Source organism: Procambarus clarkii, chromosome 13 (genome assembly GCF_040958095.1).
Source record: "Procambarus clarkii isolate CNS0578487 chromosome 13, FALCON_Pclarkii_2.0, whole genome shotgun sequence".
NCBI classification, from domain to species: Eukaryota; Metazoa; Arthropoda; class Malacostraca; order Decapoda; family Cambaridae; genus Procambarus; species Procambarus clarkii.
Window position 1 is genome coordinate 23,582,508 of NC_091162.1, and position 20,091 is coordinate 23,602,598.

The window sequence follows — 20,091 nt, forward strand, 5'->3', positions numbered from 1 at the left end:
GACTGCCCTGCCTGACTGACTGCCCTGCCTGACTGACTGCCCTGCCTGACTGACTGCCCTGCCTGACTGACTGCCCTGCCTGACTGACTGCCCTGACTGACTGACTGCCCTGACTGACTGACTGCCCTGACTGACTGCCCTGACTGACTGACTGCCCTGACTGACTGACTGCCCTGACTGACTGACTGCCCTGACTGACTGACTGCCCTGACTGACTGACTGCCCTGACTGACTGACTGCCCTGACTGACTGATTGCCCTGACTGACTGATTGCCCTGACTGACTGCCTTATATACAAGATGCATTGGGTTTGTGAGAGTACATAATGTTTGTGTTCTGTAAACATCATCAGACTCATGCAATTTACAAACTGTGACTGGTTGCTACCACAACTGTGAATGCCTAGGTGCCTTTGCCTGGTTATGACTGACTGACTGACTTTTGATTGTGAATGCCTGCCTGACTTTGACTTGTGATCAAATGCTTGACTAAGTGTGACTTAACCGTGGCTGCTGCTGACTGGTTGTGACTATGACTGGCTCTGACTACATGCTGCATAACAAAAGCCTAACACAATACTGGTTTAACACGTGGCTGCTGCTGACTGGTTGTGACTATGACTGGCTCTGACTACATGCTGCATAACAAAAGCCTAACACAATACTGGTTTAACACGTACCTGACTCTGTAAACTCAATACCATATTCCGGATTTATTGGCAAATGGCTCATTAAATAAGGTGCCAATTAACATTCTAAAAATCAGTCTATAGAATAGGCAGAAAGGTAAATTGGAGGTCCATAAATCGAGTGGATACTAATATCAGACACAGTATGGTTTTCGATCTGGAAGATCCTGTGTAACAAATTTACTCAGTTTCCATGATCGAGCCTTTCTATGATCAGAGATTTTACAGAAAAAGAGATGGTTAGATTGACTGCACCTATCTAGACCTAAATAAGGCTTTCGACAGTTTCACATAAGAGGTTATTCTAGGTTATTCTATTCTATTCAAGATTATTATAAGAGGTTGTTCTGGAAACTAGAATATATTAGAGGAACGACAGGCTTCTAACATGGATGAAAAAATTTCTGATAGAAAAATGAGGGCCGTAATCAGAGGCAATGTATCGGACTGGAGGAGTATTACTAGCAGAGTACCACTAGGTTCAGTTCTTGCACCAGTAATGTTCATTGTCTACAAAAACGATCTACAGATGGAATATAGAATTATATGAACATGTTTGCTAATGATGCTAAGATACTGGTGAAGATAAGAAATCTAGACAATTATCATGCCCTTCAAGAAGACCTAGACAAAATAAGTATGGAAAACCACTAGGCAAATGGAATTTAATGTGAATAAATGCCATGTTATAGAATGTGGAATAGGAGAACATAGACCCCACACAACTTATAAATTATGTGAGAAATCTTTAAAGAATTCTGATAAAGAGATCTAGGGGTGGTTCTAGATAGAAAACTATCACCTGAGATCCACATAAAGAACATTGTGTGAGGATCCTATGCTACGTTTTACCTGGTTGGTTGGTTGATACCTGGTTGGTGGGGTTCTGGGAGTTCTTCTACTCCCGAAGCCCGGCCCGAGGTCAGGCTTGACTTGTGAGAGCTTGGTCCACCAGGCTGTTGCTTGGAGCGGCCCACAGGCCCACATACCCACCACAGCCTGGATGGTCCGGCACCTCTGCTTTCTAATTTCATAATTTCTTTTAAATATGTGGATGGTGAAATACTAATGAAATTCTTCAGGACTTATGTTAGACCAAAGCTGGAATATGCAGCAGTTGTATGGTGCCCATATCTTAAGAAGCACATCAATAAACTGGAAAAGGTGCAAAGACATGCAACTAAATAGTTCCCAGAACTGAAGGACAAGAGCTACGAGGAGAGGCTAGAGGCATTAAATATGCCAAAAGTAGAAGATAAAAGAAAATCAGCAATATGATCATTACGTACAAGATAGAAATGGGAATCGTTAAAATTGATAGGAAGAATGCCCGAGACCTGGAACTTCAAGAACAAGAGGTCATATATTTAAACTAACTAAACAAAGCTGCCGAAAAAATATCAGAAAATTCACTTTTGTAAACAGAGTGGTAGACGGTTGGAACAAGTTAGGTGAGAAGGTGGTGGAGACCAAGACCGTCAGTAATTTAAAAGAGTTATATGATAAAGAGTAATGAAAAGACAGGACAGCACAAGTGTAGCTCTCATCCTGTAACTACACTTAGGTACTGTAATTAAAAAAATATTACCAGTTAATAGACAGTTGAGAGGCGGAACCAAAGAGCCGAAGCTCAACCCCCGCAAGCACAACTAAGTGAGGAGGTAGTTTGGGTTTCTACTCCCTGGGGACAGGTTGGGTGACTGCATGTGTTTGTTGTTGATTTAGGGGCGACGACGAACGTGGGATCGGATGCGCCCCAGAGTACCCATAAAGGGGTAATCGCGAAGCCTAATGGCGAAATGAATGTCACTCATCTGCGGACACTAATCTACCTCGCGGCAAATAAACACACAGACAGATCTGGGTGACTGCAAGTTGTTGTTTTTGATTTACAGGCGACGACGATCAAGGGATCGTTTGCGTCCCGGCTGCCCGATACCGGGAACTAAGATAGATAAAGATATAGAAATCAAATCAAATCAAATCAAATCAAATGTTTATTTAGGTAAGGTACATACATACAAGAGATTTTACAAAGAATGATGGCTTTATAGATGGGGCTAGTACATACAATGCCTAAAGCCACTATTACGCAAAGCGTTTCGGGCATGAAAAACTTAAATGACTAAAGCTTAATACTAATTGAGCATAAAGAATAAAATGAGTTTAGAACAAATAAAAAAAAAAGAGATAAAATGGGGGGAACATGGCTGAAAAAGCAGCACAAATACAATTCGGTCGACAAACAGAGTCATTTAAAAAAAACAGACATGGGTTGACAATAGAGGGGTAAGGTAGGTTACAGGGAATTTATTAGGTATAGCTTCGTTTTTATCTTAAACTGGTTGAGAGAGGTACAGTCTTTAACATGGTTGGGAAGGTCATTCCACATTCTGGGTCCCTTGATTTGTAGAGCATTTCTAGTTTGATTAAGTCGTACTCTTGGAATATCAAAACTGTATTTATTTCTGGTGTGGTGCTCATGGGTTCTGTTACAACCTTCTATGAAGCTTTTGAGGTCAGGATTGGCATTACAGTTCAGCGTTTTATATATGTTTCTATCTATTTAGTTTCCTACACTGAGCTTTAAATTTGCTCTGTACCTAGTGTTACCCAATCTCCTAATTTTTATGTAATATCAAACAACCTTATCATTGTGTTCATTGCTGTCTTCTTTTATGTGCTAGCCATATGCTGTATTGTGACTACCAATTTTTGTCAACTACCATTCAAGCTGTCATTGCAATCAATCTTATATTGTTTCTGCTGTATTGTGCCTACCAATTTGTTGTCAACTACCATTCAAGCTGTCATTGCAATCAATCTTATATTGTTTCTGCTGTATTGTGCCTACCAATTTGTTGTCAACTACCATTCAAGCTGTCATTGCAATCAATCTTAGCTACCTATGTGCTTTAATATACTGTACCTATAATTTTCTCTCATCTTCTTTTTTCTTCATTCCATGTAATCTGTTATTTTTTTGTCTATAAATTTTGCAAGTATTTACCTCCTTAAAATTTTCTTAGATTAAGGACCTGCCCGAAACGCTGCGCGTGCTAGTGGCTTTACAAGACTGTAATTACCATATTTGTATCCTCACATTCCTTATGTACATTCTTGTATATGCATAAATAAATAAATAAATAAATATGTATAATACACATGAGAGAATGTGCAGTGACTTAATATCTAACATATTCAGAGATTTGAGTAGGGGTACCGAGTGATGTCTGGGGCCAGAGTTGGATATTGTCCTAATAGCAGCTTGGTGTTGAGTAATTAGAGGACGTAAATGATTTTGGGTAGTAGAACTAAGATACCGGGAAAGAGCAAAGAGGGGGTTAGGGGGCCTATTGTCTCTTCAGGCCACAGACCCTACAATTTCCTCAGGCCACAGACCCTACAATTTCCTCAGGCCACATACTTTACAGTCTCTTCAGGCTACGAACATGACGGATGAAGCAGAAGGAATGGCGAAGGATGTCATAGGCAACTGCAAGCACTGTGTACATGTGATCCTAAGCGGTTAATGATGTTGTGGTGGAAGCGTCAGACCCTCGCTTGTCGGATACAAGACACTCCGTACATTGACAACATCGCACACTAATATTTTTACCACTTCGGACACCAGCTTTCGACGTTTCGCATATGTGTACGTGTTCCATATTAAAACGACAATATAATGCTATTAACAATTAAAATCTTCTATTTAACAGGCATATAGTTATTAAATGAAGTTTAGTGATGTAATAGACATAATCCGGAGTTGGTAAGGACGCCGCCCGCCAGCGTAAACACAACACACCCGAATGCCCACAAACACGATACAACGCACAAAACACAACACTTCTGTCAGTTTTTGGATAAACTCCTTTTATATTTATTATGTGAGAGTTATACATGTATAAAATGATAACTATTATAGGTAAGCGCCTAATATTTAATATTAATCAATAAAAAAGAAGTCAGAAGCCACACGCCTGTCTGTACATGTCTTTTGTGTAAAAGTATTTTGGGCGCTCATGTACTTGTGCGCTAGCTGGCGTTCATAACTGTTCTCGCCAACAAGCATTAGAATTAAACAAACGAATTTATTTTTTCATTTATATACAAGAAGAGAAGGCTACCCTTGAGTCTGTAATATTCATCTGATCACTAGTCTCCCATTTGGTCCTCATTGCTTTATCTTACTATTATTGAATGTCAATAACCGTGTTATGCAATTTCAATTTCTTCTATTTCTTTCTTTATTATGCACCCCATATCCATCCCGTGGGCGGTGGTGTAAAGGATTACAGAGGCACATAATCGGTTCAGGAACTGAACCCTCTAGTTCGTTTAGCTAAGCAAATAACAATGTTTGACGCTAGTTACAAAATTATTAATGTTGTACACACACTCATACATACATGTACATATATATATATATATATATATATATATATATATATATATATATATATATATATATATATATATATATATATATATATATATATATACGTATACATATATACATACACATACATATTATATATATATATATATACATACACATACACATATATATATATATATATATATATATATATATATATATATATATATATATATACGTATACATATATACATACACATACATATTTAATCACCTACACAAATACACACATCAATAATCTTTGTGTCACAGGTGATCAACAAGAGGCTCACAACAGTCACTATACAAGGCACTTTACATCTATAGTGAGTCACACAGTTACTAGTCTTGCTGCACACCCACCCAACTGGGCGGCAGCTATACAGTCATGTGCTCCACACCCACCCAACTGGGCGGCAGTTTTACAGTCATGTGCTCCACACCCACCCAACTGGGCGGCAGCTTTACAGTCATGTGCTCCACACCCACCCAACTGGGCGGCAGTTTTACAGTCATGTGCTCCACACCCACCCAACTGGGCGGCAGCTTTACAGTCATGTGCAGCATTACCTACAGTAAGCAAAATTTTGATACTTCGCTAAGATTTCGGGCAGCACATCATTAGGAATGAAGTACTTACACATTTCATTATGCAACTTTAATAAAGTTGTCCTTCAGCATTTTGTGGTCAGCTACCCTTATCTTCTGTATGTTCCTCACATTACCAGTATACACAAACATTGACATGTAGAGATATAGACTCTCAGGTAAGTTAGTAATTTAAATGCACAGTAGCAGTCCTAGGCGTTCAATCCCCGACCGCCGTCCAAGTGGTTTGGCACCATTCCTCCCCATCCCATCCCAAATCCTTATCCTGATCCCTTCCCAGAGTTAAATAGTTGTAATGAACAGGCACTATATATATATATATATATATATATATATATATATATATATATATATATATATATATATATATATATATATATATATATATATATATACATACATATATACATATATGTATATATACATATATACATATATATATGAATGAAAACTCACACCCCAGAAGTGACTCGAACCCATACTCCCAGAAGCAACGCAACTGGTAACTACAGGGCGCCTTAATCCGCTTGACCATCACGGCCGTCAAAGGAAGTGATAGCCGAGGCTATTTGAGCCACTTCCCCGACGGCAACTCGGATGGTAATCTTGGGCATAGCATTTCACCAAATCACCTCATTCTTTGGGGCACACGTGAGGAACACATATATTTGTGTTCCTCACGTGTGCCCCAAAGAATGAGGTGATTTGGTGAAATGCTATGCCCAAGATTACCATCCGAGTTGCCGTCGGGGAAGTGGCTCAAATAGCCTCGGCTATCACTTCCTTTGACGGCCGTGATGGTCAAGCGGATTAAGGCGCCCTGTAGTTACCAGTTGCGTTGCTTCTGGGAGTATGGGTTCGAGTCACTTCTGGGGTGTGAGTTTTCATTCGCATATAGTCCTGGGGACCATTCAGGCTTGTTCGCATATATATATATATATATATATATATATATATATACATATATATATATATATATATATAATATATATATAATATATATATATATATATATAATATATTATATATATATATAACATATACATTATATATATATATAATGTATATATATATATATATATATATATATATATATACATATATACATATATATATATATATATATATATATATATATATATATATATATATATATATATATATATATATATATATATATATATATATGACAATGTCAGACCACGGAGGAAAAATGAAACAGGAATTTCCTTAAGTACTTTCGTATATTAAATACATCTTCAGAAGGTCATTTTACAGATCGAGTGATGGGTATAAATAGGCAGGAGAGAGTGGTGAAGTGAGGTGAGGTACAATACTTGGACAACGCAGACGGCCCATTGGCCCATCAGATGCACCCAATTGGCCCATCCGATGTAGCCCAATGGCCCATCTGATACAGCAGACATACAAGCATAATACATAGGTATTTATAACATAAAGAGGTAAATATATACAATAAATTAGTGAGACAAATTTTTTTCAATGATCCTACTTAAATCGCCCTTTAGCTGATCTATTAGAAATGGATCTAAGTTATATAGACCACTGCTAATATTCAAATTACTTTCTTTGGTGATCTGTATCAAAGCAGATTCAATTATGTTTCTGTTATAGGTGCTTTTACAATTTGTTATTGAAGAAGCACTCTCCCAATCAATTTGGTGAGCTTTTTCTGACAAATGCACAAACAAAGCATTAGACAATTGGCCATGTCTTACAGAGTATTTATGTTGCGATATTCTACATTTTAAATCTTTAGATGTTTGCCCGACATAGAACTTATTACATTCCTTACAAGGTATTTTATAAATGACGCAATTATCACTACGAGGGCTGTTCCTAACTAATAGCTTACCAACAGTGTTTTCGTAGCTAAACATTACATCTATATTAAAAAGTTTCAAGGCCTTGACAATATTCTCAAACCCAGAGAAATATTTTAAACATAACACATTCTTTGGGCGAATCCTTTCACTGCATACATTATTATAATATGTACGACGTGCTTTGTTACGACAAACTTCCAAAAAATTCAGTGGGTAACAAAGCTTAAGACCAATCGAATCAATATTCTTAAATTCTTCGTCTAAGAATTCTTAGACGAAGAATTTAAGAATATTGATTCGATTGGTCTTAAGCTTTGTTACCCACTGAATTTTTTGGATATTAATATTAGCAAATTACGACGTGCTTTGTTACGACAAACTTCCAAAAAATTCAGTGGGTAACAAAGCTTAAGACCAATCGAATCAATATTCGAATCCACCTGTGTCCCCTTGTGCGTGTACCACATGTGTTAAATAAATGTATGTATGTATGTATGTATGTATGTATGTATGTATGTATGTATGTATGTATGTATGTATGTATGTATGTATGTATTTATGTATGTATGTATGTATGTATGTATGTATGTATGTATGTATGTATGTATGTATGTATGTATGTATGTATGTATGTATGTATGTATGTAAGGAGAGAGAGAGGAGAGAAAGAGATGAAGACCGAGACAGAGAAATAGATATAGACAGAGTCAGGGAGAGAATGTTAGACACAGAGACGGATAGATAAGGATATGCAAAGTCAGTGAGAGAATGACAGAGATAGAGCGAGGAAAGAGACAGAGATAGGCTGACACAGAGAATGGCAGAAACGAGGAGAGGCAGAGACAGAGGGACAGGGACAGACTGACAGGGCCAGAGGAGGGACGGGGGAACAGAGGGGGGGCAGGGGGACGGAGAGGGAGACAGGGACAGAGAAGGGGACAGGGACAGAGGGACAGGAACAGAGGGACAGAGACAGAGGGACAGGGTCAGAGAGGGGGACCGGGGGACAGAGGGACAGGGTCAGAGAGGGGGACCGGGGGACAGAGGGACAGGGTCAGAGAGGGGGACCGGGGGACAGAGGGAGGAGAGGGGGGGCAGGAGACCAAGAGAGAGGGGACAGAGAGACAGGGGATAGAAAGAGTGGGCAGGGGGACAGAGGGAGGGACAGGGACAGACAGAGAAAGACAGGAACAGGGGGGCAGAAAGGGCGGACAGGGGGACAGAAAGAGGGACAGGGGAACAGAGACAGGGACAAGGGAACAGAGATGGATAGGGGGACTGGAGGAAAGGGAGGGGGACAGATGAAGGACAGCGGACAGAAAGAGTGGGCAGGGGGACAGAGAGGTACAGGGGACAGAGAGAAGGACAGGGGAACAGATATGGACAGGGGGACATAGAGGAACAGGGGGACAGATAGAGAAACAGGAGGACAGAGAGGAACAGGGGGACAGAGAGAGACAGGGGGACAGAGAGAGGGACAATGAGATAGAGAGGGACAGGGGGACAGAGATGGAAAGGGGGGACAAGGGGACAGGGGAAAAGGGATCGGGGACAGAGGACAGAAAATGTGGGCAAGGGGACAAAGTGAGGGACAGGGGGACAAAGATGGACAGGGGGACAGGAGGAAAGGGGGGAGATGTATGAGGGGGGAATGTTTGCGAGAGATGGAGAAGGGGTATTTAGAACGGCAAGTTAGAGAGGGGACAACTAAGGCGCATCATTGAAAAGCAAAGCAAATGAGCATCATTGCAGTAGCAGGAGCCACGCACATCTTCAGCCTGCGTTGTTGAGACATTGTCAATTAAGCGGTGTCCAATAGCAGTATCTTCGGTATTTAAGCGATACCTTAAAAAATACTGGAAATATTGAAAGATATTAATCCCCTTGTGCAACGCACACAAGAGGCAACAGCTTCTAGCTCTACAAGCGGCAATATAAAATAGAGAATAGGCGATTGTTTTCACTCATAGTGTAATAAACCCACGGACCCACCCACCCACTGAAGCCGTAAATGCCAAGACATTACTTCCGTTTAAAATTAGGCCGGAAAAATCCTCAGGTATGTGGAGGATGAGGGAGGCCTTTGATCAACCGCCGACTTCCTGCCCCGTCGACGGGGCCATCAGCCCTCAGTGTGCCCTCAGCCAAATTCATGTGAAACATGTATGTGTGTGTATTAAATATTTTAATTTATTATTTCCAAGATTTAGCTGTTAGCTCTTGGACCCCGCCTTTCTAAGCGTCGGTTGTCTAATGTACCGACTCTCGGCCTCTTTTCCTCCATCATATCTAAACTACATATATTTTTATCTAACACACACACACATCCCCAAGATGCAGCCTTTAGCAGCTTCCTGACTTTCAGGTTCCTATTTACTGCAAGGTGAATAGAGGCATTAGTGTGTGTATGTTTGTGTCTGTGTGTGTGTGTGTGTATGTTTGTGTCTGTGTGTGTGTGTGTGTACGTGTGTGTGTGTACGTGTGTGTTTGTGTGAATTATGTGCAACCACCTAGTTGTGGTTGCGGGGGATGAGCTCTGGCTCTTTGGTCCCGCCTCTCAACCGTCAATCAACAGGTGTACAGGTTCCTGAGCCTATTGGGCTCTATCATATCTACATTTGAAACTGTGTATGGAGTCAGCCTCCACCACATCACTGCCTAATGCATTCCATCTATTAACTACTCTGACACTGAAAAAGTTCTTTCTAACATCCCAGTGGCTCATTTGGGTACTAAGTTTCCACCTGTGTCCCCTTGTTCGCCTACCACCCGTGTTAAACAGTTTATCTTTATGTACCCTATCAATTGCTCTGAGAATTTTGTAGGTAGTGATCATGTCTCCCCTTACTCTTCTGTCTTCCAGTGTCATGAGGTGCATTTCTCGCAGCCTGTCCTCGTAACTCATGCCTTTTAGTCCTGGGACTAGCCTATTGGCATACCATTAAACTTTTTCAAGCTTCGTCCTGTGCTTGACAAGGTGTGTGTGTGTGTGTGTGTGTACGTGTATAACACACACGTACTTATGTGGTACGTATGTACTACATAATTGTAAGGCGTTTGCTGAATTAGAAAAGTCGGCTAGCAGTCCACCCTTAACGACACAATTAACTCATTACATAAAAAAAATACGTGGCTGTGCAACAGTGTGTGGGAATTGGGGAACTGGTGTGCATTTAGACGACTGGCGAGGACCAACAATGACGTAGAAGGATGGCACCAGCGTCTGAATCAAAGGGCAGTGAGGGACAACTTGGCTTTATATATTTTAATCCCCTTACTGTACCGTGAGGCGTCCCTGGTAACCTTGCAATATCAACTGGTTTCTGATCAAAAGCTAAAGTCCAGTCGCCGCAAGGGCAATGAAGAGAAACAGGAACATTTGTGGAAGCTTTGGGACCGTTACGAGGAAAAACAGATAAGCACCTCACAGTTCCTCAAGGAATGTTCGCGTTTTATCCCAGGAAGTGCCTGAACTAGAATTAGAAAACAGCAGTCTGTTTACTGGTTGTTATTTAACTTAAGTTAGTTGTAAATGATAATGTAAAAATAGCCACTGAGAACTAATGAGTTGCCCAAGACTTTTGCTCGTAAAGAGGGAATTGATTACAAACTTGGACTGCCTTTGAGCAGCCTGAGGGCAGCAATATCCCAGGAATATCAACTAAATTTCGGAGACTTGAAGCAAAGTGAAATTCACACCAGTTACTCCATCTATCATCATTCTATTATGCAGGAAGAACCGCACGTCTATGGGTCATCCAATAATGTTAGCAGACTTCTAGATGTTACCACTGCTAGGCTTAGGCTCGGCTACAAGTACCTTTGGGAGTTTGTAACATCTGCTGATGTAGATTTGACTAAATGTAAACTCTGTCAGCAGAACTATTCGCTTACTTTGCGTCATTATATAATGGAATGTGAAAAAATCGCGGAATTTAGAGATAACACCATCAATAGTGTCCAAGAAATGTGTAAGTACTTCATTCATAATGATGTTCTGCTCGAAATCTTAGCGAAGTATCTGTAGCGAGTAGATTATCCCAATAATATACTCGCTCCAAATATAGTGTTAATGTTCCTGTCAACCTTTGGAGATGAATGAGGTGAGGCGTTGCCCGGGCAACACGGTGAGATGCCCGAGCAATATAAGCAGCGGTGTAGCGAACATTAACTAGTCTACTTTCAAGTGTGGTCTAGAGCAGACACTTGCGAGATACTGTACCGACGCTCAGTGCGCTCAACTCACACCAAAGTATCACCTGTGTACTTCTGTATATTCGACCAAATATATATATAGTGTCTTAGTGTCTGTGTTTATTTGTCACCATACTTTACGTAACAATAGAACCGTTACATTGGTGACCCCAGAGAGTTTCGACGATACCCAGCCACGATGGACTACAACATGGACTCTCACTGGTCCTCCACTGCTGCTGCTTGCTGTGGACCGCAGCCACCTGTCGTGGAACGTTGCCAACACCCTTGCGACAGCTATGATTTTCATCGCGATCATCTCTGCATTTTCATCTACTACGGCTTGCTGCTCCACGATCACTACTCACTCATCTGGCAGCTTCATCAGTAACTACATAATGTGGGATCTACAGCCTGCCCTGCCGACTCTCCGTCGCTGCCAGGGCACTGCTTGTTCTACAGGGGCGCCCACGAAAGCTGCTCTTTCGTCAGTTCATCTACACGTTCACTGCATTTTGATACTCTGCCGACTCAAGCCCTTTGCGCAGTACAGGACTTCCAGCTTGCGTTTCCGACACTTCGTCGCCTTCAGGACAATTCAGCTCCAGATGTGATTACCTCGTTGTCCTAACTACGTGCCTACATTACCTCCTAATGTCCTGGTGCCCGAGCCCATCCGCCCCGGATCTAAATGCTCCACCAGCGACCCAAGGACGCAACAATTATGCACATTCTTCTTTCCTGCTACACCGAGCTTGTCCACACACTGCCTACATCTTTTAGTACCAGACTACAATTTCCACAGTCAACAATGTAGTACTCGGCGTGTACAGTCCTAATTAATCAACCCAAGACGCTACAGCTTCGACACAGAGCAGACAGCAGACTACGACCGCATCGAGCCGCCACGCTCTCGCTCCCCGAGTTTAGACACTCACAATTCTCAATCGAGCCGCCACGCTCTCGCTCCCCGAGTTTAGACACTCACAATTCTCAATCGAGCCGCCACGCTCTCGCTCCCCGAGTTTAGACACTCACAATTCTCAATCGAGCCGCCACGCTCTCCCACATAGAGCTCCACGACTCCGGCCTCACTCAGCTCTCTGCTCTGCTCCAGGCTTCGTCTCAACGTCTGCGACACTGCTAAATCCAGAGACACATCCGCCGACTACGCAGTTCACTTTTCGACCAGTTACCAGCCGCACCACAACCTGATCCTACGACAACGGACGATCCTGTACGACCTCTCACCCTACAACCCCAGTTACCAGCCGCACCACAACCTGATCCTGCGACGACGGACGATCCTGTGCGACCTCCCACCCTACGACCCCAGTTAGATGACATCAGCGAAGAGGAGGAAGTTAACTTTGATGGTTATGTAACGCGAGCAGGGCGTACAATTCGCCGACCAGCTAAGTTCCTTGATCAAGTATTTTTCCTTTCATCCCCTGGGAGGGGGAGTTCTGTAGCGAGTAGATTATCCCAATAATATACTCGCTCCAAATATAGTGTTAATGTTCCTGTCAACCTTTGGAGATGAATGAGGTGAGGCGTTGCCCGGGCAACACGGTGAGATGCCCGAGCAATATAAGCAGCGGTGTAGCGAACATTAACTAGTCTACTTTCAAGTGTGGTCTAGAGCAGACACTTGCGAGATACTGTACCGACGCTCAGTGCGCTCAACTCACACCAAAGTATCACCTGTGTACTTCTGTATATTCGACCAAATATATATATAGTGTCTTAGTGTCTGTGTTTATTTGTCACCATACTTTACGTAACAATAGAACCGTTACATATCCAAAATTTGCTTACTGTAAGTAATGCTGCACATGACTGTAAAGCTGCCGCCCAGTTGGATGGGTGTGGAGCACATGACTGTAAAGCTGCCGCCCAGTTGGGTGGGTGTGCAGCAAGACTAGTAACTGTGACTCACCATAGATGTAAAGTGCCTTGTATAGTGACTGTTGTGAGCCTCTTGTTGATCACTTGTGACACAGAGATTATTGATGTGTGTATTTGTGTAGGTGATTAAATATGTATGTGTATGTATATATGTATACGTATATATATGTAGTGAGAGTGTGTACATGTATATATAATATTAATAATTTTGTAACTAGCGTCACAAATTATTATTTGCTTAGCTAAACGAACTAGAGGGTTCAGTTCCTGAACCGATTATGTGCCTCTGTAATCCTTTACACCACCGCCCACGGGATAGGTATGGGGTGCATAATAAAGAAAGAAATAGAATTGAATTGGTCTGATTAAGACTTTATGACCATGTAATCTATGTTTTGCTCCACTACTTACTGGTTGAGTATGGGGTGCATAACAAATAATAGCCTCCTTCGGGGGCGCCTTGTTTCTAAACGTGTTAGTCTTAAATCCTTTAATCACAAATCTTGCTACAATGTACCTCTTAATATTTGTTATGTACTCTCGCAACCCAATGTACCTTCTTGTATATAAATAAATAGATTTCAACTGTAAGGGGGTATGGTTTGCACCTTGTTATTCTAATAATGGATAAATAATTCTAATAATGGAAGCGCTAATTATATGAACACGTGCCATGTATTTATTCAGACGAGAACAACAGTGAACACAAACCAGCGCATATACGAACGGAATGGTTTGTATGTACAAATTTCTCAGTGAACGAAGTTGTTTCTAGCCCGGTATCCGAAATTGCAGTATACGACTTGACCAGTCCCCCGCTTGTCACCCTCGGACTGCGTTCACATTTTCTTTAATTGGCGACTTTTTTTTTTTTTAGGGAAATTAATCGAATTAAATAAAATAAAATAAAATAATATATTTATTCAGGTAAAGTACATACATACAAGGTGAGATACAAACATTGATGGATTTATAGATAGAGCTGGTACATACAAGCTCCTATAGCTAGGAGGACTGACACTGGAAAAACCTTCAAATTCAAATTCTAATGTTTATTCAGGTAAAGTCAGGCTGGACTTGAAGGTTCTCGTAATCCATCCTATCATTTTTCTGGCTAACGCAATACTTGCTTGGTTATGCTCCCTAAACGTTAGGTCGTCGGACATCATTATTCCCAAATCCTTGACATGCTGTTTTCCTTCTATGGCAAATTCGATTGTGTTTTGTACCCTGTATTATGTTTAAAGTCCTCATTTTTGCCGTATCTGAGTACCTGGAATTTATCACCATTAAACATCATGTTATTTTCTGCTGCCCAAACGAAAACTTTGTTAATATCTGTTTGTAGTTTATCAATGTCTTCAGCAGAGGTAATTTTCATGCTGATTTTTGTATCATCTGCAAAGGATGACACGAAGCTGTGATTTGTGTTTTTGTCTATATCTGATGAGAATAAGGAACAGCAGTGGTGCAAGGACTGTACCTTGAGGTACAGAGCTTTTAACTGCTCTCGGACTCGATTTTACTTGATTGACTGTTACTCTTTGTGTTCTGTTCGACAGGAAATTGAGTATCCAGCGTCCTACTTTACCAGTTATACCTATTGACCTCATTTTGTGTGCAATCACTCCATGGTCACATTTGTCGAATGCCTTTGCAAAATCTGTGTATACGACATCTGCATTATGTTTTTCCTCTAATGCCTCAGTGATTTTGTCATAGTGGTCAAGTAGCTGTGAGAGGCATGACCTTCCTGCTCTAAATCCATGTTGGCCTGGATTGTGGAGGTCATTGGTTTCCATGAATCTAGTGACCTGACTCCTGATCATTCTTTCAAAAACTTTTATTATGTGGGACGTTAGTGCAACTGGTCTATAGGTTTAAGATAAAAACGAAGTACTACCTAATAAATTTCCTGTAACCTACCTTACCCCTCTGTTGTCAACCCATGTGTTTTTTTTTTTAAACAACGCTGTTTGAATGTAACTGTCTGTAATAATTTGTAATTGTATTTGTGCTGCTTTTCAGCCATGTTCCCCCCTCTTTTACCTCTATTTTTATTTGTTCTCAACACATTTTATTCTTTATACCCTGTGGGGTGTTTCTTTTTTGCTTTCACGACTGCAATGCGTACGTCGCCAATGTACATGTGGCAGACGTTTCACGAAGCTGTCGGAATTTGCAGAATAGAAAAATACGAGAGCAACCGTACAGGGCCTGGGAGCAAGGTCGAGTTAGAGTCCTTGAGGGTCTCTTCTCAGACTAGCCTCACCTGGTCCTGCTCCACGTTGATCATTGGAATCTCCTCAATGATTTAACACTTTAAGGGACTCCTAGGGTCCTCATCACATTTATAGTTTGTGACTTATAGGCAACTCGGTGTTGAAGACACTTAGAGCTGAAGGCTTGTGTACTATTGCAGTATTCAGAAGTGGTTCAACGGAAACACCGCATAAAGCTTAACAGTAGTTTATTTACTAACTTAACCACTAATACACAGGGTGCTTGATTTACTTTAGATTGGCGTCAGCAAAGCTATGGTTATATTAGCGAGACTCTTGTAGCTAGTAGATTATCCCAATAATATACTCGCTCCAAATGCATTGTTAATATTCCTGCCAACCTTTGGAGATGAATGAGGTGAGGCGTTGCCCGGGCATATAAGCAGCAGAATAGCAAACATTAACTAGTCTACTTTCAAGTGTGGTCTAGAGCAGACACTTGCGAGATACTGTACCGACGCTCAGTGCGCCCAACTCACACCAAAGTATCACCTGTGTACTTCTGTATATTCGACCAAATATATATATAGTATCTTAGTGTCTGTGTTTATTTGTCACCATACTTTACGTAACAATAGAATGTTACATTGGTGACCCCAGAGAGTTTCGACGATACCCAGCCACGATGGACTACAACATGGACTCTCACTGGACCTCTACTGCTACTGTTTGCTGTGATGGAACACTGCCAACACCCTCGCCACAGCTATGGTTTTCATCGCGTCCATCTCTGCATTTTCATCTACTACGGCTTGCTGCTCCACGATCGTTACTCACTCATCTGACAGCCTCATCAATGATTACATCATGTTGGATCTACAGCTTGTCCTGCCGACTCTCCGTCGCTGCCAGGGCACTGCTTGTCCTACGCCCACGACAGCTGCTCTGTCATCAGATTCATCTACACGTTCACTGCATTTTGATACTCGGCCGACTCAAGCCCTTTGCGCAGTACAGGACTTACAGCTTACAGTTTCCGACACTTCGTCGCCTTCAGGACAATTCAGCTCTAGATGTGATTACCTCGTTGTCCTAACTACGTGCCTACATTACCTCCTAATGTCCTGGTGCCCGAGCCCATCCACCCCGGATCTAAATGCTCCACCAGCGACCCAAGGACGCAACAATTATGCACATTCTTCTCTCCTGCTACACCGAGCTTGTCCACACACTGCCTACATCTTTTGGTACCAGACTACAATTTCCACAGTCAACAATGTAGTACTCGGCGTGTACAGTCCTAATCAACCCAAGACGCTACAGCTTCGAAACAGAGCAGACAGCAGACTACGACCGCATCGAGCCGCCACGCTCTCGCTCCCCGAGTTCAGACACTCACAATTCTCAATCGAGCCGCCACGCTCTCGCTCCCCGAGTTCAGACACTCACAATTCTCAATCGAGCCGCCACGCTCTCGCTCCCCGAGTTCAGACACTCACAATTCTCAATCGAGCCGCCACGCTCTCGCTCCCCGAGTTCAGACACTCACAATTCTCAATCGAGCCGCCACGCTCTCCCACATAGAGCTCCACGACTCCGGCCTCACTCAGCTGTCTGCTCCAGGCTTCGTCTCAACGTCTGCGACACTGCTAAATCCAGAGACACATCCGCCGACTACGCAGTTCACTTTTCGACCACAGTTACCAGCAGCACCGCCACCTACGACAACGGACGATCCTGTACGACCTCCCACCCTACAACCCCAGTTACCAGCCGCACCACAACCTGATCCTGCGACGACGGACGATCCTGTGCGACCTCCCACCCTACGACCCCAGTTAGATGACATCAGCGAAGAGGAGGAAGTTAACTTTGATGGTTATGTAACGCGAGCAGGGTGTACAATTCACCGACCAGCTAAGTTCCTTGATCAAGTATTTTTCCTTTCATCCCCTGGGAGGGGGAGTTCTGTAGCGAGTAGATTATCCCAATAATATACTCGCTCCAAATGCATTGTTAATATTCCTGTCAACCTTTGGAGATGAATGAGGTGAGGCGTTGCCCGGGCAACACGGTGAGGTGTTGCCCGAGCATATAAGCAGCAGAATAGCAAACATTAACTCACGGGAGACATCTTCCGTCACGCAGGGTGCAGTCGCACCTCCACAGATCTCCAGTATCAGCTCTTGATACTGGTAATGGCTCAAAAGGGCCACCACTTACGGGCTATTCATGCCCGTGCCACCTTTTGGGTGGCTTAATCTTTATCAATCAATCAAACATTAACTAGTCTACTTTCAAGTGTGGTCTAAGAGCAGACACTTGCGAGATACTGTACCGACGCTCAGTGCGCTCAACTCACACCAAAGTATCACCTGTGTACTTCTGTATATTCGACCAAATATATATATAGTATCTTAGTGTCTGTGTTTATTGTCACCATACTTAACGTAACAATAGAACCGTTACATTGGTATTAAAATGCTTAGGCTAACTCATCCTAATCCTTGCACAGAAGCCCTCCAGAATTTCTTTATTGAAGATCAGCATTGTTCCAAATGGATAACAAAAACTGGAACTCAACTCAGAATGTATCAGGTTCATGATTTGTACCAAGAGACACAACAACGGCACTTTCCTGCACCGTGGGAGGTTACACCCTTTCCAGTTTTAATCCCTCCCTTTCCGCCCAAGAAGCAAATTAGAGATCAGCCCAAGCTTCGTCTTGAGGCAAAGCTCAACGCCTTAAGCCATATTGATGCTCTGTCCACAGAGTATTCTCTCTCTCAAATCATATACACTGATGGTTCCCTACACCGCACCACGGGTGCAGCTGGAAGTGCAGTTGTCCTGACAATGGGTGATGGCTTGTACTTTGAGTGGGGAGTCCGTATAAACAACTGGGCCTCTACCCTTCAGACCCAACTATTTGCCTTGCTCCTTGCACTGAAATGTGTACAAGTCTCCAAACTTGATACATTAATTGTAAGTGACTCCTTATCATCCTTAAATGCTCTCAACTCTTTAAGACATAACTGTAACATGCTCGTGTCTGAAGCTAGACACAAATACAACAAAATTATTAAGGATGGTAACAGAGTCCATTTCATGTGGTCTCCATCTCATGTTGGCCTCCGAATGCATGATAGAGCTGATAAGTTAGTCAAAGAATCTGCCTTTAAAGGAGCCGTTGAGTGTAACCTTGGATTGTCAATGAGCAATCTGAGAGCAGCAGTACACCGAGAACTTCAACAAGATCTTGTAGATCTGAGGCAAAGTGAAATTGACACCAGTAATTCCATCTATCATCATACTATCATGCAAGAGGCGCCACACATCTATGGATCATCCAATAAAATCAGCAGACTTCTAGATGTTACTACTGCTCGGCTTAGACTCGGTTACAAGTATCTCTGGGAATTCTCATTATCTGCTGATGTAGACCTGACTAAATGTAAACTGTGTCAACAAAATCATTCGCACACCCTCCGTCACTATTTTATTTTATTTATTTTATTTATTATTTTTATTTATGCATATACAAGAATGTACATAAGGAATGTGAGGATACAAATATGGTAATTACAGTCTTGTAAAGCCACTAGCACGCGCAGCGTTTCGGGCAGGTCCTTAATCTAAGAAAATTTTAAGGAGGTAAATACTTGCAAAATTATAGACAAAAAATGATAACAGATTACATGAAATGAAAAAAAGATGAGAGAAAATTGTAGGTACAGTATATTAAAGCACATAGGTAGCTAAGATTGATTGCAATGACAGCTTGAATGGTAGTTGACAAAAAAATTGGTAGTCACAATACAGCATATGGCTAGCACATAAAAGAAGACAGCAATGAACACAATGATAAGGTTGTTTGAAATTACATAAAAATTAGGAGATTGGGTAACACTAGGTACAGAGCAAATTTAAAGCTCAGTGTAGGAAACTAAGAAGATGAAGTTAGGTACTTTTTGGTTTTGCTTTTAAATAAGGCAAAAGTTTTACAGTTTTTCAATGTGATGGAATTTTTACTATGATTTTTACTATGTGATGGAGTGCGAAAAGATACGTGAATTTAGAGACAATTCTATAACCAATGTTCCAACGATGTGTAAATATTTCATTCAAAATGATCTGCTACCAGAAATTTTAGCCAAATATCCCCAGTTTGCTAACTGTAGGTAGTAACTGAGTGATTGTAAC

General features: G+C 41.8%; 1 protein-coding gene across 5 annotated transcripts in view; it reads right to left on the minus strand.

Moving 5' to 3' along the window:
* Nucleotides 1–20,091, minus strand: part of LOC123757259 (tRNA pseudouridine(38/39) synthase) — a 143,517-nt gene that overhangs the window by 111,641 nt on the left and 11,785 nt on the right. For 2 of the 5 annotated variants that reach the window (XM_069323795.1, XM_069323796.1), the window contains exon 1: nucleotides 4,308–4,371. The exons of 1 other annotated variant lie outside the window; for it this stretch is intronic. In XM_069323795.1, the coding sequence (XP_069179896.1) occupies nucleotides 4,308–4,356 (49 nt within the window). In that variant the 5' untranslated portion in view covers nucleotides 4,357–4,371. Of the gene's footprint in view, nucleotides 1–4,115; nucleotides 4,283–4,307; nucleotides 4,372–20,091 lie in introns of those variants that run through there. 2 more of the 5 variants (XM_045740782.2, XM_045740781.2) reach the window with 2 other exon arrangements.